We start from the raw sequence: 24,888 nt of genomic DNA, 5'->3' as shown, positions 1-24,888 counted from the left end.
TTCGTTTGTAAAATGAAGTGCGCAGTTCTTAAAAAATTTCCACTACTATTTCCTAAAGATTTTTAGGAAAAAACTCACCCGGCAACCTTGGTTTTGCTAAGAAATAATTTTGTGCATTGTTTCATAAAAAAAAAAAATATTTGGCACGATTTTACCTTCGAGGAGATTTAGGCCGAACTACTCTTCCAATTTGCGTCGTGATCCTTTTAATTTTCCCTATAAATTGGTGGGACGGATCTACATGTTTTGTGCCGACTTCGAACGGCACCTGCGAGGCAGGTACTAGTTCATAGTACCAGGAAAGTGAGAGCTATGAGGGAACAGACACCGGTCGATCAATCCCTGTGCTTCCTCTCGAACTACGAGGCACTATAAACCTTTTCCTTTAAAATAATGTAGAACGAACTTCGAACTCAATGAACCTTTTCGGTGTTTATGACAGGATTATAACTCTCACTCTAACACATTTGGTAGCTCGGAGTCTCTTCTCTATATTAAAGATTGTCCTTCCTTAATAATTAATGTAGTATAGTATGTCTCTAATATTTCTTCTCTATCTCTATCATACTCAGCTGATGATCTCTTCTGTAGCTGAGGAGTTTTAAATCCCGATGCTTGACAAACCGCTACCCATCAACGACTAGACAAAAAAAAAATATTATAGATATAATATATACATAGGTATAAAAATTACAAAAACAAAAAAAACAAATTGAAAAGGATTAGCCCGTTTCATTGGGCCACTTGACGATAGGACGCTGTCACAACGTCCATTAAAACAAAAAAAATATATCAATTTCTTGGAGGTAATAAGAAGGGGGCATATTAATTCGGTTAACAACCACAAATTGTATACAAAAGAGAGGTCCCCACACTGAAACGTACCTTTAAATCATAGTATCCGGACAGCGACATGCGTACTTAGAAAATCTTGTCCGAATACTGAAAATATAAAACCAAAACTGATGTATCTTTTTGTAAACCATATAAAATACTATCATTTAAAAGGATTACAATGGTAATTGGTTATTTCTGCCATAATTTCGTTAACCGGGCAGCCTCTCCGGAGTCTCAAAATCTTGCTAAATTTTGGTTTCAATATCCGTACGCCTATAAATTAGGCAACCAATTTAATAAATTTGTTTTTTTATTTAGAAAACCAAAGTTTATTCAATACCCAACAGAGATAACTAATTTTATTACGATACTCTTAAAAACACTCCTTTATTGTCTTACATTTTACAATCGGCATAAACTGTCACTTACTTCTCTTACTTCTCACTCTAATTAAAATTTGTTGAGCATACTTAAGGAATATACAGGATTGCGATTTTTTTTTTATTTGAGACTATGTATGTGTGGGTGATTATTTTATTAACGAAAAAAAGGGCATAGTGTCCGGACACTAACACTGTCCGGATACTGATGCGTTTTACCCTATACCGACTTATTTAAAAAACTACATACATATTTACATTTCTTGTAATTTAAGGCTTGCCTTCCACTTCTAAAACAAGCTTCAGAGGCTAATTGCAACATGGAAATGGGCGTTAGACGTGCAGCTATTATTAATATGAGTTCAATTCTTGGTTCTATTGGAGCTAATACAGACGGTGCTATGTATGCGTATCGCACTTCTAAGGTATCTAAGTACTCATTCTTTATAATCAAATCAAAAATTCTAATTAGTAGCAACATACGAAAACTAACTTTCACTAGGTATACATTGTTTTCTATTTACACGTTCGTACGATTAATTGATTTCGTATAAGTTTTCAAACCCATTCGTGAACGAGCTTTAAAACTGGCTTATAAACAGTATGCCATTAACGGCAAACTAATATTATAAAATTATATAATTAATTAAGTTAGTCGTTTAAATCGATTTGAAAGATTACTAAACGCCTTTGCTAGCATTAAAATTGTCGAATTACGAATCAAATTATTCATACCACTGATTTGCTGGCTTATAGTTTCCCACTATTCGTATGCGTTGGACTTATTTTATATGTACGCACCTCTAATGGCCGAGGCACAATTACATTTTTAATATAGACGTATTCAACGCAATCTTATGCATGCCAGTAACATCGTCACAATCGCACAAGATGTTGCGTTTGTAAATATGAAGGAACTTTAGATTTGGCAATTGAAGTTTATTTCGCCTTGCCCATTCACGTACACAATTTTGCGAATCACTCATCTTATCGCGAAGTTCAAGCGCAAAAGTGTTCGCCTTCACTTCTTTTGTTCGGGTGAACTTTTTCCGCCTATCGGCAATTTCGGGCGAACAAAAGTTCACTTCGAAACAGCTGATGCTCTATTGTGAATTGGCAGTGAACAAATAATTTACTTACAATTGTGTAAAGCATATATTTCCTTCAAATACAACAAAAATGGAAATATAAAATTTATAAAATAATATTTAGTATTGTGCTTAGGTTTGTATTGATTGAGCGCGAGGAGAATATAAATGTGAAAGCGATTCGGAGGCAATTAAGGGACAGTTCTAACTTTTTGGAGCTAAATGATTCATTGTAAGCTAAAAATTACTATTGTAACGAATTTAGTGCAATTCTTCTTATTTGCAACCTTCTACTAACGTTCAATCACTAAACTGTTGAATAAATAACTCCACTCTTCAATAATGCAAAATGGCCTTTATTAGACTACTTTCAAAATAACACTACTATTGCTCGCCAGATAGCGTTTTAAATCAAACTGATTGTCGTGCCTCTACTGTTGCTGCCTTTTATACTCTGTGATTTCTCGTTTGCGCTCTTCCAGAAGTTACTGCTATATAATTATAACTGCAGATACACGTGTATAGCTTCTCATAAGCGCGTGTATATGTGGGTGACACTTCCCCAATTATAATTGCCTACTTTTGGGAGCATCTCAGGTTAGATATATGCGTGTTTGTGCATCTCCTCTCCGCTGCGTGTACGTACATATGTGTAGACATAATGATTGATTCGTTTATGTAGATACAAGTGACTGCCTGCTTTATTGTTGTTGTGGCTTCATTTACTTAGCATCAGACTAGTGATGTGAGTAAGGTCGTAACCGTATCGTAGCCAACCAATTGGGTTTTGGTTTACCGTCGTAACGATAAACAGCTGATTACGTTAGGGATACGGATACAGCGATACGACATACGGCACCAATGACTCCGGCTTAACTCGATTTCCAATTTTTGTTCTGCGTGACATTTAGATTTGACGTTTGCACACATGCTTTACATAGTCGCAACGCATGCTTATTGGGGTGAGGGCAAAAAATGCCGGTTGTTTGCCTGCGCTAAAAAAACGCAGTGCGGTTTTATTAGGTTGGCATGTTAGTGCCACTAATATCCGTCACACTGCCCTCCACCTAACTCTGATCGTCCCGATCAGACAAATATCTCGATCTAAACGCTGCCAGCCTTTCCAAATGAACCACTTTCATTTTGGTTCGTGGTTTGCCAATGGTTTGTATGCGGTAAACTACATAGTTGATCCGTCTTATAACTTTGTATGGGCCTTCCCAATTACACTGCAATTTCGGGGACAAACCTTTTTTTCGTTGCGGGTTGTATAACAGCACCAAATATCCTTCCTGAAAACGTTCCGAATTAATTGCTTTATCGTATCTGGCTTTCATCTTGTCACTCATAATCTTTGCTCGTTGCCTTACAAGATCGTGTATCTCTCTCAGCTCTTCTTCCAAGACACCAGTGGATTTCTTGACATTTCTCTCCGCATCGGCATCTATCCCAAACTTCAAATCAGCTGGCAGTCGAAGGTCATTGCCTACAATTACTTTTGCAGGGGTTTGGCCCGTTGTCTCATGCACTGCTGATCGGTAAGCGATCAAAAATAATGGTATGCGGATATCCCACTCCTTATGGTACTTGTCTACTACTTTCCTTAAATGCTCCTCCAAGGTTCTATTGAAACGTTCCACCATACCATCGGACTGAGCATGCAATGCAGTTGTCCGTATTTTTAGAATGCCTAATGATTTACACATTTCCTGGAACACAGCTGATTCGAAATTCCTGCCCTGGTCAGAATGTAAGTCCATTGGTACACCATACCTTGCAACCCAATTGTTTATAAACACTTCTGCTACTGTTTCCGCTTCTTGATTTGAGATTGGGTATACCTCTGGCCATTTGCTGAAATAATCCATAACCACCAGTACATATTTGTTTCCGCAGTTGCTAGTAGGAAATGGACCTGCAACATCCATAGCGATCCTTTCAAATGGCGCACCTGAGTTATATTGCTTCATCTGGCCATGACTTCGCGTGGGCCCTTTCGCTCTGCTGCAAACCTCGCAGTTCGTAATCCACTCAGTGACAGACTGACGGCAACCAACCCAATAGAATCTCTGTTTAATCTACTCGAGCGTCTTCGTGATTCCAAGATGACCTCCGCTTGGACCATTATGCAGCTCGCTGAGCACGTTAGGAATCCTCTTTCTGGGAACAACTATCAGTTTCTTCTTGCATTGACCATCCTCACTCTCTCATACTCGATGCAAGCAACCGGATATCAGTTCTAAACTGTTCCACTGTGCCCAATATGACTTCGCAATGGGACTCTCTGCTGACATCTCCTCTCTGTTTGGTCTTTCGTTTCATTCGAGCCCTTGCATAAATGTGACAAATCTGTATCTTCTAGCTGACACTTCCTTAGTTGTTCCTTGTCCCATTCATCCGTACACGTTATAGTCATTAGCCGGACATCTATAATGTCTTCCTTAGCCACGTCCTTTGAACAGTGCTTGCATTCCAAACTACATGGTCTTCGTGACATTGCATCAGCATTTCCATGGGTACTACCTTTTCGAAGCTCAACGGAAAAGTCATAGCTTTGTAGCCGCTCGATCCACGGTGTCAATTGTCCTTCCGCATTACGGAACTGCAGAAGCCATTTCAACGCTGCGTGATCTGTCCTGACGCGGAATCGCTGGCCGTAGAGGTATTTGTGAAAATGTTTAATGCACTCTACCAATGCCAACAGCTCTCTCCGTGTAACGCAGTAGTTCCTCTCTGGTTTTCCAATTGAACGGCTGTAATATGCAACTACCTTCTCCTGTCCAACAACCAGTTGTGAAAAAACGCCTCCTATAGCATATCCGCTCGCATCTGTATCTAGAATAAACGATGCTCCTGGAATCGGATATGCCAACATTGGGGCAGTGCACAAATGCTCTTTCAATGTTTGGAAAGCTACTTCTTGCTCCTTCTTCCATTCAAAAGCTTTATTTTTTCTTGTTAGCTCGTGGGGGCTATGGGCTACGCTGGCAAAATTTGGTACAAATCGCCGGTAATATGTGCACAGCCCAAGGAAACTTCTCAATTCATGCAGATTCTGTGCTCTTGGCCAAACCTTCACTGCTTCTATCTTTTCATTCGCGGTGCAGATGCCCTCCGTCGTTACTTTATGACCCAAGTACATAACTTGCTTCTTGAACAGAGAATACTTTTTGGGACTAAGTTTCAGACCAGCACCAGCTATTCTTTGGATGTTCTTCTGATGTTCTTCGAAGTTCTTTACCAATACGATGATGTCGTCTAGGTACACTAAGCATGTTTTCCAATGTAGTCCTTTCAGTACCTGATCCATGAGTCTTTCAAAAGTAGCTGGTGCATTACAAAGTCAAAAAGGTATTACTGTAAATTGCCAAAGACCATCTCCGACGCTGAAGGCTGTTTTCTCTTTGTCTTCCTCCTTCACCTCCACTTGCCAGTAGCTACTTTTCAAGTCCAGTGTGGAAAACCATTTCGTACCAGAGAGCGAGTCCAGAGTGTCGTCAATTCTTGGCAATGGGTAGCTAGCCTTTTTCGTGACGTCGTTCAACTTGCGGTAGTCCACGCAAAACCTCATTTTCCCATCATTCTTCTTTACAAGTACCACCGGTGAGCTCCATGGACTAGCTGATGGTTCGATTACGCCGCTGTCGCCCATTTCTTGTACGATTTAACTCACAACTTCCCGCTTCGCCAGTGGAACACTACGAGGAGCTTGACGTATCGGCCTCGCATCTCCAGTGTCAATTTAATGTTTCACAACATTGGTGCGGCCTGGTTTGGAACCATCCTGGTCAAATATGTTCGCGTGCTTTAGGAGCAGTTGTTTTGCCTTACTCTGATAGGCTTCCTCTAGCCCCTCGTCCATGCCGTGATGTCATTTGAAAGATCAGTATTTCTAGATGAAATGTGTTCCTGGAGCTGTTCACAGTTAATAACTACTTCAGCCTCTTGGCATCTTCCCAAAATAGCTCCTTTGGTCAGTTTGAGTGGTGACTTGAACTCATTGAGTACTCTTACCGGGATCCGCCCATCTTGTTTTGTTATAGCCAGGGTTTTTCCTACAAGTACGTTCAGTGTTGATTTGTTTGCTGCTCGACAACCCACAATCTGTTTGTCCCACAATCTCCATCAACCTTTGCCCAGATGACTGCTTCTGATTTTGGTGGTATTTGCTGACTCTCTTCCACCAGCAGCTGTCTTCCCTTGCGGCTGACTCGCTTTAGTTAAACGATTGGGTGGATTTGGAGATTTGCTCATCTCCTTCAGCTGTGCGTTTACGGCCACCCACATTGCTGGAACTGTTAGGATTGGTACTGCAATAACGTGCAATGTGCCCTGGCTTTCCACGTTTAAAGCATTTGACGCCACCATCGTTTTTCTGCTGCGTTCCTTTTAATGCTTCCAAAATTGTGTCTACCCAGTCTGGCCTTTCCACTTCCACGCGATGAGCTCTGTATGCGGGCTTACTCAAAAGTGACGCTGTTTCCTGATTCAGTGCATGGGCTACCGTTTCAGCAAATGTTTGCTTTGAGCTTGCGTATGTAGCTCGATTTGTTTCGACGTCCCGTATTCCATTTATAAAACTCTGAATCTTTACCCTTTCAGTGTATTCTACAGGTGCGTCCGCATTTGCAAGATGAGCCAATATTTCAATGTCTGAAACAAACTCCTGAAAAGTCTCGTTAGATTTTTGGTAGCGGTTTTGCAATTCTATTTGGTAGATTTGTTTCCTGTGTTCGCTTCCGTAACGTCGTTCTACAGCAACCATCAATGGGCCCCTTCAATGCTACGAATAGAGCTGCAACTTTTGCCCCTATTACGGTGAACAACTCAACTTAGTTGGGTTGTAATTAAAACAACTCAACTTTTAGACAACTCAACACCAGTTGGTATTACGAATTACAACTTATTTCAGTTGAAGTTGAATTGAGTTGCCAACTTCAGAAAGTGATGATTTGACAGATAAATGAACAGCTGATCAATTTGTGGAGGAAATTTAAGCATTTACGAAATAAAAGCAAAACGGAAATTATATGAAAATCTATTTTATAATGGCGAAAATGTTGGTGATTGACATGTCGTGAATGTGGAAAACATTCGCGTGATCATTCCAATCCCTTGGAACTACCAAGCACCAAGTAAGAATGTTTGTTTAAGTGACAAATGATCAGCTTCTCATGAAGTTATTTTGCAGTATTAAAAGGAAGCATTTTGCTCATTACTAAACAAAATTAAGGACCATTTCTGCATACGCCTTCGTATTTAAAAATTATGCGCCACACTCCGATTCCTTGCTGACGGCAGCTATCAAATATGCTGTGGAAATGATTTTTGTGTTGGACTGGTTTTAGATATTATTGAGGAGCATATTTGTGCGAAGTGGATTAAAACCCAAACAGTAACAATTGTATTTTACTCTAAAACAGGATTCCCAGGAGTAGTAATTAGTATCAATGGGACTCATGTTCGCATTATTTCACCTATTTTGGCTGCATCCGAACTGCGGCCAGTCTCGTCCACCTTCGGAATGTCGCTCCATAGAGTCAAAAAATTATTCAATGTAATCCTTCATTTAAACGTGGTTTTTTCCATACAAAATTGTTGTTTATTGTTTGATTAAAAAACGTTTAACTACCGGTTTTCAATTTTTTGTTTTTATTAGGTAACGTTTTATGAGACCGTGCACCATTTAACTCTTATCAAAGGTGGTACCAAAGACGTGTTTCGATCTCCGTTTTTAGGATTCGAAAGCGGAAATTAAAAATTTTATTTCAGTCGAAAGATATTTACAAAAACTCACAAAATGGCCCGAGAGGCTCCGAAATATGAGGTCCGATGCACAGTTTTTTTGCACAGAACATCTTTCTGCGTTGGCGGCCTTTGCCCGCGATTTATAAAAATAACCCTGGGTGGATCCAACGCCTTTCTGCATTAGTGTGTACAAAAAATCTGGCAAAATACAACAACCACATGAAAATTTGAACCGAAATGATATGACAGAAATAAAATTTTTAATTTTTGTTTTCGGATTCTTAAATCGGAGGTCGAAACGTGTCTTTTGATACCAACTTTGAAAATTTTTGTTAAAAATTAGGTGGTGAACCGTCTTCTAAAACTTAACATTTTTTCAAAACAACTGCAAAATTGTATGAGACAACTGCTAGTAATCAGTTGTAAGATTCTGAAGTCTTTGACAACTACACCAACACAAGGTTGTAAACGGTAATGCCACAAAAAGTTGTTAGACTAGACAACTCAACCGACATTTTTTTTTGACAGGTTGAGTTGTAATCCGTAATACCAAATTGCGAAATTTCAACCCAATCAGAGTTGAGTTGTAAACGGTAATAGGGGCATTTATCTTCAGCATTCCAGTTGTTCACTGCTGCGGTCTTCTCAAACTGAAGCTTAAACACCTGAAAAGGAACAGAGCCGTCAAAAGATGGAGTTTTTACCTTCGGATTGCTTGCTGAAAAAGCTGGGCAATTTAGTTGCAGCTCCTGTATACGACCTCTCAATGTTTCAATCTCGGCATCGATTTTATCCTCGAGTTGCAAAATTTTTGCATCTTGTGCTTCCAGCTTCGATGATACCCTTATCCCCTGCGCCTCCAGCTGCGAGGATATGCGAACCTCTTGTGCTTTCAATTGTTCAGCCAACTGAGATGTCATAAATGTCTTCTGTTCCTCTAGTTGAGTTTCCATTTTGGATGTAATCTGTGTCGAAATTTCTGAAATACACGTTTCCTGTGCTTCAATCTTAGATGTTATGCGTGTCTCTTGCGATTCCAGTTGGGATGCCATATTTGTGGATATTTGTGATGACATTTCTGTTATGCGTGTTTTCTGGTTTTCCATTTTTGCCGATATCTGTGATAACAAAGCCAATATCGCATTATTCTCGCCGCTTGCGACTGGACTCGGACTTCCGTTCTTCTCTTCAATTTTTGTTGTTGTCTCGTCCCCATTAGGATGAAAGACATCATCGTCCACAATAATTCCTTCCAACTCCATAGCGTCTCGTAGCCGTGCTTGAAGTTCGATCTTATTGCCGGTTGTATTCAATCCACGGGCTTCCAACTCCTTTTTAAGTTGCTGTATCCTTAATTCACTTACCTTTGCCATGTCCAAGTTGTATTCGAAGTTTTCGGAATTTATTCAACAATTCCTCTTCTGACACCAATCGTAACGAATATACTGAAATTCCTCTTATTTGCAACCTTCTACTAACGTTCGAATCACTAAACTGTTGAATAAATAACTCCACTATTCAATAATGCAAACTGGCCTTTATTATACTACTTTCAAAATAACACTTCTATTGCTCGCCAGATAGCGTCTTAAATCAAACTGATTGTCGTGCCTCTACTGTTGCTGCCTTTTATACTCTGTGATTTCTCGTTTGCATACTTCTAGGCTCTTCCAGAATTTACTTAGTTACTGCTATATAATTATAACTACAGATGCACGTGTATAGCTTCTCATATGCGCGTGTATATGTGGGTGATACTTCCACAATTATAATTGCCTACTTTTGGGAGCATCTCAGATAAGATATATGCACGTGTTTGTGCGTCTCATCTCCGCTGCGTGTACGTACATATGTGTAGACATAATGATTGATTCTTTTATGTAGATACAAGTGACTGCCTGCTTTATTGTTGTTGTGGCTTCATTTACTTAGCATCAGACTAGTGATGTGAGTATCATTTAGTGTCACTAATATCCGTCATACTATTTTCAACACTTGTGAATAACAAGTTAATTTTTTTTCAATTAGCTTTCGCCAATATTACAGGCTAAACAGGCCGGCATTATAATGTTTGCTAGATATTCTTACCAACTCCTTGCCACCATTGAAGCAAAAATTTGAGTTCCACCAATTGTAATCGCATAGAGAAAAGGCGTTGGAAAGGACCATGAAGTGGGTCTTAGCCAATCTTGTTTCAGTGGGGTACTCAACATTTTGGAACCGTTGCTTTGTTCACAATGGATAACTTGGCAGACTGATACGTTGTCATAAAAAATAGAATTTACATACTTCACTTTTTACTATACAGCTTCCGATTGTGCGTTATTTATTGATTTATTTCTACCCTGCAAAAATTGTTGGATTACGTGTTCCATTTTCTTCATGTTGGAGTACTGTAACAATACTCCTTTGCAATGCGTTTGCGGACCACCATCAGCTGATCATTGCTCGTTTTTTAACGACCGTGATCACGACACGATGACGATCGAACAGAGTTGCCAAAAGTAAAATATTGCATACAAATAACTGATAATAAAATTTTACTATGACAACTCTGATAAAATGCAACCGCGCACTGGTTTTATGTATACATACTATAGTATAGAGAAATATTAGTTTCTTTATTCATGCAAATGCTAAAAAACATAAGAATATACGTAGTATAAAATATAAAAATTGTATTGCCCCTCTTCATTTACTTTCATTTTAAATTAAATTCACTCCGATAATTCTTTCCGACACAATTCCACTTTAGTACTTTGGCATATGATCCTCTGTGGGAGCTCCATGGAGTACTACAGTGAAAGTACTTTGGAAAGTACTCTCACGTATGTACTCTATGGAATACTCACAAACAAAGCGAGAGTGGGATCACCTACTCCTCTCCTAGAACATCGCAATGTTAATTCGAGGACATTTTTTGTATGAATACAGATTAGTTTTGGAACACTCCTATACTCCTAAAGGAGTATTCCTTACGCTATTTATGGAGTACTCGCGTTTTTGAAGGGTAATAATAAAAGTACATATAATTATCAGAGTATCAAATTTCAAAACAAAAAATTACTTACATTTTGTTTTCCTCTCGTTCGCCTGTAAAATATAAGTGAACAAATTTGGGCTTCCCCGCTGTTCATTTCGCCGAACAAAGAGTTGCCGATAAGGTGAAATCTTTTTCGAACACGAAACATTTTTTCGCCACCTGCGATAGGGTGAACAAAAACTGTGAATATTTTCGCGTGAAAATAAAACTCGCGATAAGGGTGACTGTAAAAGCATTCTCACTATACAAGAAATATACTTGCTAACATATTTTGTGTCCTATTCATCTGTTAAATTGCAGTTTTTAACTGTGAAAAATGTTAGAAAAGGTTACCAACGAGCGGGGAAAATAATTTCACTTGCAAAGTGTGAAAGCGCCTTTAGCCAAAGCGAATGTCAAATTCTTCTTCTTATACTTTGCTTGCAACAAATGTTGGAAGTTTACTACTTTTTCATGTCAGATGGCAGCAGTGTCGCTCAATCTGTCGTTCTCCATAAAAATCGTGCAATCTACTCATAATGAATACGATAGAGTAAAACACATCTATATGAAAAACTGTTTATTTGGTGACGGGGCTTTAAGCTCTTTGAACGCAACAGAAACTAAATGAGCCTGCTTCGAAGAACAAATATTTTCCTTAATCGGTCTAATGTAAGCATATACATATTATTTATGTATGCACGCAAGCACACATTTATAAGCCCTTCCAGGGACGTGCACCAGTAAAATAATGTGATCGGTTCGATTCAGTGATCGAAGAACGGTTTTTGAATCGGGATTTTGTTCGGTTCTTTTGAAATTTCATAAATTTTCTGAACGGTACTGAATTTTAACAAAATTGATAATGTCAAATAGTAAACAAAAAACAAAAATTTTACATAAGTTTATCCATGGTATAAGTAAATTCACTCTTTGACTAAGCAGCCATCTTAACCGTTTGACCTTAGCTGTCATGATGACATTTCATACTACCAGAATGAACACATTCATTTTGGCTCGTTAACTGTCACTCGTGTCAGAACACAAAATTAATAAATTAATAAAATTAAAACAAACGGAAGTTCAAGGAAACTTGCAGTTTCAACAGGGTTGAACCAAAGAAAGTGTGTTAGAGGCGTTGGTTTCACATTACAATTGAAAAGATGGTTGGACACCCATTACACGTGCGAAATATGTCGGGGTTCTTTGTATTACAGTATCCATATCAAAGTTGTGCCTAAGTGACGCTCGTCTCCCTGAGAGGCTACTTTCCTCAATTGTGAGTTCCGGGCATTTGACATTGAGAACTGGGTTCGCCGCGTATTTATCGGCATATGACTTTGCCGACTCCTTGTTGATGACTCTGAGGGCCTTTTTATGCTCCATTGGTTCAAACGACTGCATTTTTGTGGTCCAAATTACTTCATAGTACTACCGGTGTTTAGGCCGATAAGCTAAATATCTCGTGCCACCCTAATGTGCACTTTTTTATTGTCTAACTGTTGCACACAAATGCATGTTAGAGTCCGAATTAAGGGGAAACTGAACGAAAGGGCCTATGATCGGCCGGTCCGATGTAAATCCTAGTTACTTTTCGTTTTTCTTTCCTTTTTGACTTTCAACAACTGCAGTCAGGAGCATGGGAGCAGCTACCACATCGAAGGTAATTTAAAGTTAAATACATACCTTTATATTTTCATCCTTTTTTATACTTTATTATATAAATATAATAAAACCATTGTACCGAATTCAAACTAATTCATTTTCATTTTGGTGTACTTTATCTCTCCCGTCTCATTCCCATAATATGAGTCATTCCGGAGCATAAGCCCATAGAGAGTGCCCCGGCTTGACATTTTGGTCCATCTCCCCGTAGGAAAGCGAACCGGCACATACCTGAAATACAGTCCAAAACAGCGGAATTGCTATATTGCTAAACCCGGCTTAACACAACAACTTTTTCCATCACTACAACACATCACCATATTCATAAAATCAAAGGTACGTGGGTGTTCAATTGCACTAAAATATTTTTGATATAATTAAATAAGGTTTTGTGAGAAAATTTTATTTACGAGTGCGTGGAAAACAGACGTTTTTTTAGTGTTGAGCAAGTGGTTTAATTTTTTGTGCAACAGAAGTGCGCTAGTGTTTGTGTTAGTTTAAAGGTGGCACGCAGCACCTTTGCACTCGAGTATTCCCCCAACCAAAGGTAAGAATATTCGATGCAGAAACGGGCTGTTGATGCATTGTTTTTTCGGTTAACATAACCAACATAACATTTACTCCACAAACACTGCACTAAGGTTTTTCATAACCACACTTTTTCGTAAACATCTAAAGTTTTTTTTCACCTGATTATTTCATTTCCTTTTAAATTTGTTGCACAAAAATATCACTTATCTTGAAAACACATTGGTAGTACATAGTACAACATTATTTGGCACGTATTTTTTGTGTCAACATAAATACAAATAGCACTGTCGGGTGGCGAGTTAGGATAGTTTATAATATACACATACATATATACATTTGACACACATTTGCTATATAACCAATAAAATATTTAAAAAACCATTATATTGTATCGGGTGACAGAAAATTTTCGTTTGGGGCAAATTCCTTCTTAGTTCCCCTTGCCACTGTCTTGGCCATTTCGTAGTAACTACTACTAAACCACCAGCTGTTCTGAACCATCTCAAACATTTATATCTTAAGCTGTCCATACATTATACTCCAAAATGGATGCTTACATATGCTTTGCTGAAGCAGTAATTGACTTTGAGACAGATCACAGCGCCACAAAAGATGCCAACAAGCATACTCTTTTGATACAACAAGAAGAGTTGAAAGGCATGTGGCAGGCTACCAAAAAGGCTTATTACGACTTAGTGAAACAAGAGGGTCTTTCAAAAGAAGATAATAAGGCCGTAAAAAAGAAACAAACTATCTATGAATAGTTATATAAAATGTATGTCTGCTATAACAGCCCAATTAGAAATCCTGAATAAAGCAGAAAGAGAGAACCTGGAACAGTCAACCCAAAAAAAGACCGAACGCAAACACCATGTTCGCCTACCTCCATGCGATACAGAGGTTTTTAAAGGTGACTATCTGTCTTGGCCATCTTTTCGAGACATGTTCTCGGCTATATATATTAAAAACGAGGACCTCGATGGGGTTGAAAAATTATGTCATCTCACCAACAAAACCCAGGGTGAAGCCAGAGATATAGTAAAAAATGTCCTCTAACAAATGAGGGCTTTACTATGGCCTGGAAAAACTTGTGCGAGAGATACGAAAATAAGCGTATCCTCGTAAATACGCAATTAAAAATTCTTTTCAACCTTAGTCCAATTGAAAGTGAGTGTGGTAGCTCCGTAAAAAGACTGCAAAGAGATATTAACAATTGCTTGTCATCCCTCACGTGTCACCAAGTTGATATTTGTAATTGGGATGCAATAATTATTTATCTCTGTTCCACAAAATTACCAGAAAATACTCTGGCACTTTGGGAACAAACCATCGAACAAAAAAGTGGCTTGTCAAAATGGGAGGATATGGGAAAGTTCCTATCTAGCAGGTTTCAAACCCTGGAAACACTATACGGTTTGAAGGGTAAGGTGAAGGCACCGAAGCCGCAACCTACACGTCACGAAACCACCCCGAAGAAACTTGGTACATTCCAAGCAAGTGTGACCAATTTCATGTGTAAAATGTGCCGCACTAATGATCATAAGTTGCGCACTTGTTCACGTTTTTTAAAGCTTACACCCAAGGATAGATTAAACTTTATCAAAAAGGAAAACGGTTGTCTTAATTGTCTAAGCTGTGACCATACTGTGTCGAGATGTACAAGCGCATACAATTGTAATAAATGCCACTCACGACATAACACGCTCCTACATCTGCAGACAAATCAACAAAAGACAACAGCACATCGGACTTCATCATCGGAACAGCACAAGTCCGACGATATACCCTCGACTTCCAAGCAGGCCCAAACTAATCGGGAGAAGAATACATCCACTGAGAAGCAAACAAATACTGTAGTGTCTTGTCATGCGAATGCTACTTCCGGCGTGCTTCTCGGTACAGCAAGGGTCAATATCCACATTAATGACACAGATTTTTCCGCTAGGGCACTTATCGACCCTGGCTCTGAGTCTTCCTTCATTACTGAACGACTCAAACGCAGAATCAAGCTTCCCGCTAGAAAGATCCGAGCTCAAGTTTCGGGCATCACAGATTCCAGAGTTGTGCCAATTAAAGAAGCATGCAACATAGAAATACGATCGCCAGTTGATCCAATTTTCCGCATGCATGCCACGGTGCTAGTTTTAGCCAAACTGACTGGTAATCTGCCATCCTGTCATATCAGCGCTATGACTATGCAGGCATTTCCAGATTTGGTTCTAGCGGATAAAAGGTTCTATGTAAACGAAGATGTAGATCTGATACTGGGAGGCGATTTATATCCCCAAATAATTTTTAGCGGCCTGAAGAAAAATGTACTGAGCACGCTTTTGGCACAAGAAACTGTGTTTGGCTGGATATTAACCGGCCGCACAGAACCACAAAATCCAACCAATAACATAGTAGCGTATCATAGCAAAGTTAACTTAGATAAACAATTATCGGCTTTCTGGGAGTTAGAAAACATCCCTGCAAATAAAGCTATGAGCGCAGACGATAAATTTTGTGAAGATTTATTTGAAAAATCTACGCAAAGGCATGAAGATGGGAAATATATAGTGTCCCTCCCCTTCAAACAAGAATTTCCTGCAGCTATATGCTTAGGCTCTTCTCTTAAAAGAGGGTGCTCTCAATTCTTCCGAAATGAGACAAGGCTCGCAAAAAATCTTGAGTTGCAAAAAGAGTACACAAGGGTTCTAAGCGAATATGAGACATTGGGACATATGTCAAAAATTGGTAGGAGCATATCAGCAGATGCAATCGACAACTATTTCCTACCCCACCACGCTGTCATAAAAGCCGAAAGTACCTCCACGAAGGTCCGTGTTGGCTTCAATGCCTCGAGCCCGACGGCTAATGGTAAAAGCTTAAATGGCTTTTTACTCCCGGGTCCGGTACTTCAGGCAGATCTTCCAATACTTATTCTACGCTGGAGATTATATCGATACGTGTTTAACTCAGACGTCGACAAATATGGGTGAACAAAGATCATACCAAGTATCAGCGTATAGTCTTTCGTGCCAGCCCAAAAGAACCTCTTAATCTATATGAGATAAAAACGGTTACATTCGGTATAAACTGTGCACCTTATCTCGCGATACGCACATTGCTACAATTAGCTGACGATGTCGAAAGCTCTCTCCCTGTGGCCTCCAACATTCTGCGAAAATGTATGTATGTGGACGACGTGTTAGCGGGAGGGCACACAATCGAAACAACTATAAAGGCAAGAGACGAAATCACGAAAGCTCTACATTCAGCAGGATTTCCTTTACGAAAATGGACTTCCAACTGTGAAGAAATTCTTAAGGACATCCCTAAGCAACATCTACTCAGTGAGGACTTTTTGGCATTCGAAGATACCAGCACAGTAAAAGCTCTTCAGCCATAGCCAAACTATTCGACCCACTAGGATGGCTCGCACCAATAGTAATCGTAGCCAAAATACTTATGCAAAGTATTTGGTTGGAAGGTACGGGTTGGGACGAGGTAGTTTCCACTACAACGCTGGAACGCTGGAAGAACTTTACTCAACACTACCATGAAATAGACAATATCAAGATTCGGCGTTGGGTATATTTTTCGCCGGGAGACAGCATCGAACTCCACGGTTTCTGCGATGCCTCTGAAAAAGCCTACGCAGCCACGGCGTACCTCAGGGTCAAGAAAGATGGTCAAGTTTTTGTTAACTTGCTTCTAGAAAAAACCAAGGTAGCCCCTGTAAAAACGGTATCACTCCCAAGGTTGGAACTCTGTGGAGCTGTACTTTTGGCGGAAATGATGAATTCAGTCATCAACAACCTCAACATAGGGCAGGTGGAAACGTATTTATGGACTGACTCAACAATCGTTTTGGGGTGGATTCGAAAGCCGCCCTGTTCATGGTCTACATTCGTCGCCCATCGCATAACGAAAATAGTCGAAAAAGTGGGAAATACAAATTCATTGTGGTGGCAGGGGCCCTCTTGGCTACAAGAGGACGAATCCCATTGGCCTATACAAGAGGGCAACTACGACACAACAATAGAGAAAAAAAAGGTTCAAGCTCACGCGATAGCCAGAACTGACAATAGAACAGACATTCTCGATAGGTTTTCAGATTTGCCCAGAGCGTTAAGAGTACTCTCTTATGTGAGGAGATTTATCCAAAGGACTCATCCAAAAACAAAAACCTCGTTCCATTTTAAATCTCTGTTAATTTCCCCAGAAGAAATCGAAACAATGACCCATCGCTTGATACATATCCAACAGAAATATTACTATGGGAAGGAATTTTCGAAATTAAAATCACAGGAGTTAATAGAAACGAAAAGTGAACTGTTACCCCTTGACCACTTTCTGGATAAGGATGATCATAAGAGTAGGCGGTCGTCTTGGCGCTTCGCAAGATATACCATTCAAAGAACGTCACCGTCACGTGCCCTATGGCAGCCAGTTCTCCCGCCTTCTCGTCAAGTTCATTCATCAGGTGGCACTCCATGGGGAAAACCAGTTAATGCTGCGTCTCATTCGCACACAATACTGGATCCCCAAAGCCAAGAACCTGATCAGAACCGTCATACATAACTGCAAAACTTGCACCATCTATAAAAAACGGGTTCAAACACAACTTATGGGAATATTACCAAAGGAACGCACCACCTTCTCTCGTGCCTTCACGAATACAGGAGTCGACTTTACCGGTCCCTTTGAAGTCAAAAGTTATTGCGGCCGAGGATGCCGGATCTCAAAAGGTTACGTCGGCCCTTTCATCTGTTTTGCGACCAAAGCGATTCACTTGGAAGCTACCACAGATCTTAGTACCCCTACGTTTTTAGCTGCCCTTGACAGATTTATCAGCAGGCGAGGATGTCCGAAAAATATTTACTCCGACAATGGCACTAACTTTGTCGGAGCTGCTCGGTCGTAGCGATCCGAATTTAAGGCGCTTATCACAGAAACGAGGGATAGAACTATAACTAGGTATAGCCATCAAACGCTTTCGTGGCACTTCATTCCTCCTGCCTCACCACACATGGGAGGATTGTGGGAGGCAGGAGTAAAAAGTTTTAAAACCCGTTTTAAGAAAATGGCAACGGGGCACAAGTTCACCTACGAAGAGCTTACTACCCTACTGTGCCGAATTGAGGCATGCCTCAACTCCCGCCCAATTAGCCCATCCTCAAACGAACCCACTGACCTAGAGCCTCTAACCCCAGGCCACTTCCTAGTAGGGGGCCATCTGTTAGCTCCGCCGGAACTTGATTCCAACGAGAATCCTGCCTCCTTAGTAAACCGGTGGCAGAAACTTAAAGTTTTACACCAACACTTCTGCAAGCGTTGGAAAAACGGATATCTTTTTGAGCTACAGAAGCGCAATAAATGGAAATATCCCAAGACAAATATAAAAACTGGGGATCTTGTAGTAATAAAAGAGGACAATCTACCTCCTAACGAATGGCGATTAGGCCGAATAGCCAACCTCCACCCTGGTCCCGATGGCCGGGTCAGAGTTGTCGACATCACAACTGAAAGGGGCGAAGTGACGAGGCCACTGACCAAGTTGGTTTTACTTCCACCGGATAACGCGGAGAAGCCAGGAGAAACCGCGCCACCGCTCTCGTTCCCACCTAACGAGGCCCTTTATGAATCCAACGAAGAAGGAAAAACCAATCTGCCACTGCAAATACTCGTTAATATATCCTTTTAGTTTTGTTTGCCCGACATAGATGAGCAGAACTGCGTTTTAGTCACTATGAACCAATATCTTATTTGACGTTTTCAGCGTGGAAAGTTTCTTTTGAATGGAAAATTTGTTGAAATTGTCTAAGAAATATGCGAGAAATACGTCATTAAAAGCATAACTTAAATTTTTAAATCAACGAATATTTTTCTTAAAATATCACACCCAAAACTAAATTAACGTCTTCGTGACAACAAACACGAAACCATAATAGGCCTAATGTAGGTACCTAATATGTATTAATGTTTTGAAATAACATACCGATGATAGTACTTGGTTTGTTTTCTTTTTTTAGTATAATTATACTTCTTATTGTCTTTTATTTTCATTATCCATAGCTTAGAAGCGCGTATTTTCTATAGAAAAATGACAATTAAATAATATACATTTGGAATTAAATATTTTAATACCATCAGCTATTGTGGCATATGTATATTGCACTCATATGTAAGTATTTGCCATGCCAATTATGAGAAATAAAGATAATTTAGAATTGCGCAGAGCAGGTGTAAGTACGATAATTAAGACAGAGCCAGAGAGTAGAGCCGCGGTAATAACAAGTAGCCATTGTAGTAAGCCTATCTGTATGACCCAAAGCATAGATACGGGTATATATATATATATATATATATATATATTGAGTGAATAACCATAGAAGCACATTAGGGACAATAGAGAGGGGGAGTAGTCGCCACTTTCAGTTTCCACATCATCAGTAATTGGTTTCAAGCTATACTTGAGTACAGCCCATAACGCCATTGGAAAAAGATTGGCATAGTTGGAAATACCAGTAGCAGCATAAGATACCAAATGAAAATTATAACGCTAATGGGAGTTATCCTTGGCGTGGTGCAAATAGGGGCCATACAAATCGGGATTGTGTCCAATACGCAAACGCAAATAATTTGCACCAGCACGTTTCTGTATCATTGAATTCGCAATACGTTCCAATACAACAAAAGCGTCTACATTAAGGAATTGCTGGTAATATTCCATCGTAAGGATACCTTGTTGCACCAGCAACAGCCTGCATATCTACCCAAACCAAAATCACCAAATATACCAGCAGAGTTGGACATATCATACCTTTAATCGTTGACGCAGTATTACCAAAGCCTCCACCACTTGCAGCGCCAGACGAATGGCTTGGAGAATTTACTTTATTTGTGCTGGTGGACTGCTTACACTATTGGCACTGTTGTAATCGGGAAATTGGCGTAACTCATAGGAGCCACCTGACTGCATATTTTAGATTTAAAGAACTATAGACAACTTACTAATATGCGTAAAAACTTTACTTTTTCATGCACAGCACTTTTCATCGATATGAACTTTAATGCTTTCCCTTTTCAAATTTCATGCACATTTTTTTTTTTGCAAATATAAAATGCATTTATTAACTTTAAAGTGTACTTTTAATAAACTCCTAACCACGGACGTTTAGCTTAACTGCATTGATACATGCCACAAATTGTTCTGTTCAATCATCGCTGGATTCAACATCTTCTGTTTGTTGGGTGACTCTTCATCGTCGTTTCTCCTGCGCGCCAGACGTACACGCACGCGAACTGGAGTGGAGCGAATACCCTTTGACCTGATGTGCTTATTCAGGCGTGTGTCTATTCTCCCATCATTGGTACCCATTTCTTTCTCTGGAAACTTGCGTATTTCTTTGATAGCGCGTTTTGCGCGCTTCTTGAAGCCAATATTATGCACACGTTTGGACAAATGTATTGTACGTTCACGTTTAACTACCTCATTGATGGCAGATTTATTATGGTTTTCTACTTTTTTTGTTTTCGCCATATTTTTGACTGAATGTTGCCTGCTAACAAAATCCTATAGGAAATGAGAGCTTACGTATAGACATCTTAGTAATATGCGTAAATACTTTATTTTTTCACGACACGTAAATTTCAATCAGCAGCTTTTGTTTTTTTTTTTTTTTGGATTATTAGTTTCTTGGTTAAAGCTTAAGCTTATAAAACACCAGGTTATCCCTCCATTGGTGTTAATCCATAACACCATGTTATATATTCATATTTTAATGTCTTTAAATTGTTGTACAGTTGCTCCACCAACACACAGGTAATACACTATGGCCAGAACCATGTGCGTAGGTTTCTGCGTAATTAAGGTTATTATATATTTCGATTTAATGGTTTACTCCAAGTAAACTATCCGCCATTTTGTTCTCAACCGCATGAATAGCGTCCTTTTATAGCACGCGGTTGAATTGTGGGGAAACGAACTTGACGCGACGACGTTACAACACGAAGTGACAGCAGCTTTTGTGGGTTTGATTTTTTGTGATCAGCAACCACGTTTTAGAATATGTCGATCTGTCAGCTGCTCTAAGATGTTGCAAGCGCGCCGTCTATTGGCACTTTAAGACAATCACATATCCGTCATTTTAATACACGGGCACTCAAACTGCTCAATTTAATTTAGGCCATAGCCACATTTGCTATCGCATGATGTATTATCTATAACAAAATTAACGAGCGAAAATTTTCGACGCCCGAGACAAATCGTCAAATCTCTCGTCACCCGACCTCAGTAAAAAAAACCGACTCAAATCATTTTGTTTTTTAAGAGTTATAACCAAAACCTTTTCAGGAGAAATGAGTCGGTTCCGCACATTAAAACAGCATGCTGAGGTTTCATAAAGCCTGAACAAAAAGTGCCATCTCTGTGAAAAAAAAAACACCCTATACGTCTGTGCCCCATATACCGCGCCAAGACACCAGAGGAACGACTCCGCGAAGCCCTAAAAGGGTCATTCTGTGGAAATTGCCTGGCCATGGACCATTTCCCTAGGGAATGCACAAGTCAAGGGAGATGCCGTCAATGCGGCAAGAAGCACCACTCAACTCTCCACCTAGAGGACGACAACGAAGAATTAAACCTTCTTTGGGAAGCATGCAGCAAACCTTGGAGCACGCAAGTAGCTGAAGAAGAAGACGACGACGTTATCTCTTTATACGCCTCGGAAATTGGAACGGAGACCAGGCCTCTTCGTCCTGAATCCCAAACAAATTACGACGTATTTCGGTCCGGAGCGGAGACACGGCCTCTTCGCCCGGCGCTTACCAGGGGATTGGAGACTCGGTCTCTCCGACCCCGCTTACAACACGAACGCCAACATCCTACCCGACAAAATAAAGTCACCAAGCGCGGAGTGGAGTCAAGGCCTCTCCACCTGCATCGACAGCGACATGGGAAGGATATAAGTAATTCACGCCAGCTTCATAAGCCGACAACCTTTCGCAATGGTCTAATAGGACAACACGCAGCCAGTCAACCAACATTGCGGCTAACTCTCGCGATTGCACCCACCGCAGTGGTAAGAGTAGAAGCCATGGGACGTCTCCACCCTGTCAGAGCCCTCATTGACGCCTGCTCACCACATACAATCATGTCATCCGATTTGGCATATGAATTAGGATTAACCCCGTCCAGGATCAGTGAGCAAGATAGCTGTACTCTGCGTCTAAGAGGGAAGTATGGCGAAAATAAACGTATATCCACATACGCTACCCTAATCCCATATTATCAGAGGGTGTCGCCAGGGGGCCATCTGGACTCGTCAATAGCCAGCAGCTACACCCACATTCGGCTGGCAGACCCTCAATTTTATAGGTCGACGCCCATCCGTTTAGTTCTTGGAGCGGACATCTACGGAGAAATCTTGTTACCTGGCCTTGTACCGAACACATTCGGACCTCTTCTAGCTCAAAGCACGATATTTGGGTGGGTACTCTCCGGAGTCACCAATGTCTAAACTTTTTAGCATCAAACTTAAGGTTTTACAAATCATTTCTTTTCTTTCAAATAATGAATATTATATGAGGCGCCTAAATGCAAAACCTATTTTGAATTTTTAAATTTATATTTAAATTGTGACAATATTGCATCGCCTCTACCACATTCTTTTTTTCGATAGATATATTGGACAGTGCAATTGAATTTAATCCACGTATGTTTTTTTATATTCTAGTTTACAACATTTACAGCTTTCGAAATGGTAGTTTCTGCGGCTGCCCTAGACACATATGCTTTCTTACCGCAAGGGGGCCGGGATGTTTAGGCCGATAAGCTAAATATCTCGTGCCACCCTAATGTGCACTTTTTTATTGTCTAACTGTTGCACACAAATGCATGTTAGAGTCCGAATTAAGGGGAAACTGAACGAAAGGGCCTATGATCGGCCGGTCCGATATAAATACTAGTTACTTCCAAGTTAATTCCAAGTTTTCAATTAAACCAATATGGCAAGGTTAGTCGTAATGTATACAAATAATAAGACTTCAAAAAAATGTCTGCTTCCGTCAAAAAGTTTCAAATGAATTTACCTTGAAGTTATTATACCATGAGTTTATCTATCGAAAATTTTATTGAATGAACCATTGAGCCGCTATGAAAAGTTGCCTGGTTTCGCGAATCCGAAAACGGATATTAAAAATGTTGCTTGTGTGAAGAGATATCTGCAAAAGAAATTGAAACTATTCATGTGGTTTCTGTACACAGGAAACAAATTGCGTTCAAAGGGATTTTGCACAAATTTAATTTAAAGGTGTTCTGCGCGAAAATACTATGCCCACCCCCCGTTTTGAAGCGGTCCGGGGTAATTTTTCGGATTTTTTGGAATATCTTTTGACAGGAGCAAAACGTGTCTTTTGACACCCCTCCCGATATTGGACATGTATTAAGAATGTCATGATGTCGCATAGAATTACTGTTCGAGTATTTAAGAAAAAATAGTGGTTTTCCGGTTCGAAACCGGTATATGTCCCCTGAAGCTTTCACGTTTCAATAATCTTATTTTTTTATTTGTGTATCTATTTATAGGCTGCGTTGAATGCCGCTACTAAATCGATGAGTATTGATCTAAGCAAAAATGAAATTCTTTCCGTAAGCTTACATCCCGGATGGGTCCGTACAGACATGGGCGGTGCAAATGCTCCACTAGATGTTCAAACAAGTTCTAGCAAAATAATAGAAACTTTGTTAAAACTTGGTAAGACAGATAATGGAGGCTTCTATCAGTATGATGGAAAACATTTACCTTGGTAGTAAGAAATTGTGAATTGCTAATATTGTTATCTTTGCTATTGTACATACATACGGTTACTGTGTATCTATGTAAATTTTTGGAGTTTTTTATTGAATAAAAAATGTTGGGTTCAAAATGGAGCTTAATTGGTTTATTATTGTAACGATACTTTTTTTAGTTGAGAAACATTTTTATACACAGCTGAGCAAATCTCAAAGAGTATAATTATTTATTTTGGCTGCATAATGGTAGCTTGTAACGGCATGGACTAAGCGAGATCATGATACAAAAAATGGAGGAAGTTCCATTTACGGCCCGATTCTTAGCGTTACCGGTAAAATAGTACCCAGAACATTATGTAACCGAAAATCGTTACCAGTTGTTTTATCGCGATTCGAAGTACATGGAATTTTTATTTATGTTTGTAGGTATGTCACCATGCTGCCACCGTGTATGGTTCCGTCATGGCTTTACCGACGATGTGTCACTCGTAGATACGATGTTAACGAATAAACGGGACGATGTGTATATACATATGTGCATACATGCATACGTTTTTACATAGCTATATTGTAATATATACTGTGAAAGTACATGGAAACAAATAAGTATAGCAAGAGGCAACACTTTTTTACCATTATGTTTACTTATTTGCGCCTACAATTCTCTATTTTTCAGTATTGCCTTTTTCTCAACAGCTTTTGTGTGGTTACATCGATGTTACCACCTATTTGAGTGGGTAAATAATTATCCGGCTACTTTCGTGGGAAGAATACCAAAAGGGTACAAAAGTTTCCACATGAAGAAAGTTGCCGTGGTGAAGAAAGTTGTTACCACAT

General features: G+C 39.7%; 1 protein-coding gene and 1 pseudogene across 1 annotated transcript in view; one reads left to right on the top strand and one right to left on the bottom strand.

Moving 5' to 3' along the window:
• sni (SDR family oxidoreductase sniffer) overlaps positions 1-24,189 on the top strand; it is an 86,060-nt gene extending 61,871 nt beyond the window's left edge. Inside the window, exons 4-5 of the mRNA XM_067778460.1 lie at positions 1,493-1,642; positions 23,845-24,189. Coding sequence (XP_067634561.1) covers positions 1,493-1,642; positions 23,845-24,069 — 375 coding nt within the window. The 3' untranslated portion in view covers positions 24,070-24,189. The remainder of the gene's footprint in view (positions 1-1,492; positions 1,643-23,844) is intronic.
• Positions 19,435-21,250, bottom strand: LOC137247814 (protein YIPF1-like; annotated as a pseudogene).
• Positions 24,190-24,888: the final 699 nt, after the last annotated feature.

The sequence above is a fragment of the Eurosta solidaginis genome, chromosome 4 (genome assembly GCF_040869045.1).
Source record: "Eurosta solidaginis isolate ZX-2024a chromosome 4, ASM4086904v1, whole genome shotgun sequence".
In the NCBI taxonomy this organism is placed as follows: domain Eukaryota; kingdom Metazoa; phylum Arthropoda; class Insecta; order Diptera; family Tephritidae; genus Eurosta; species Eurosta solidaginis.
This window is presented reverse-complemented; position numbering and strand designations above follow the sequence as displayed.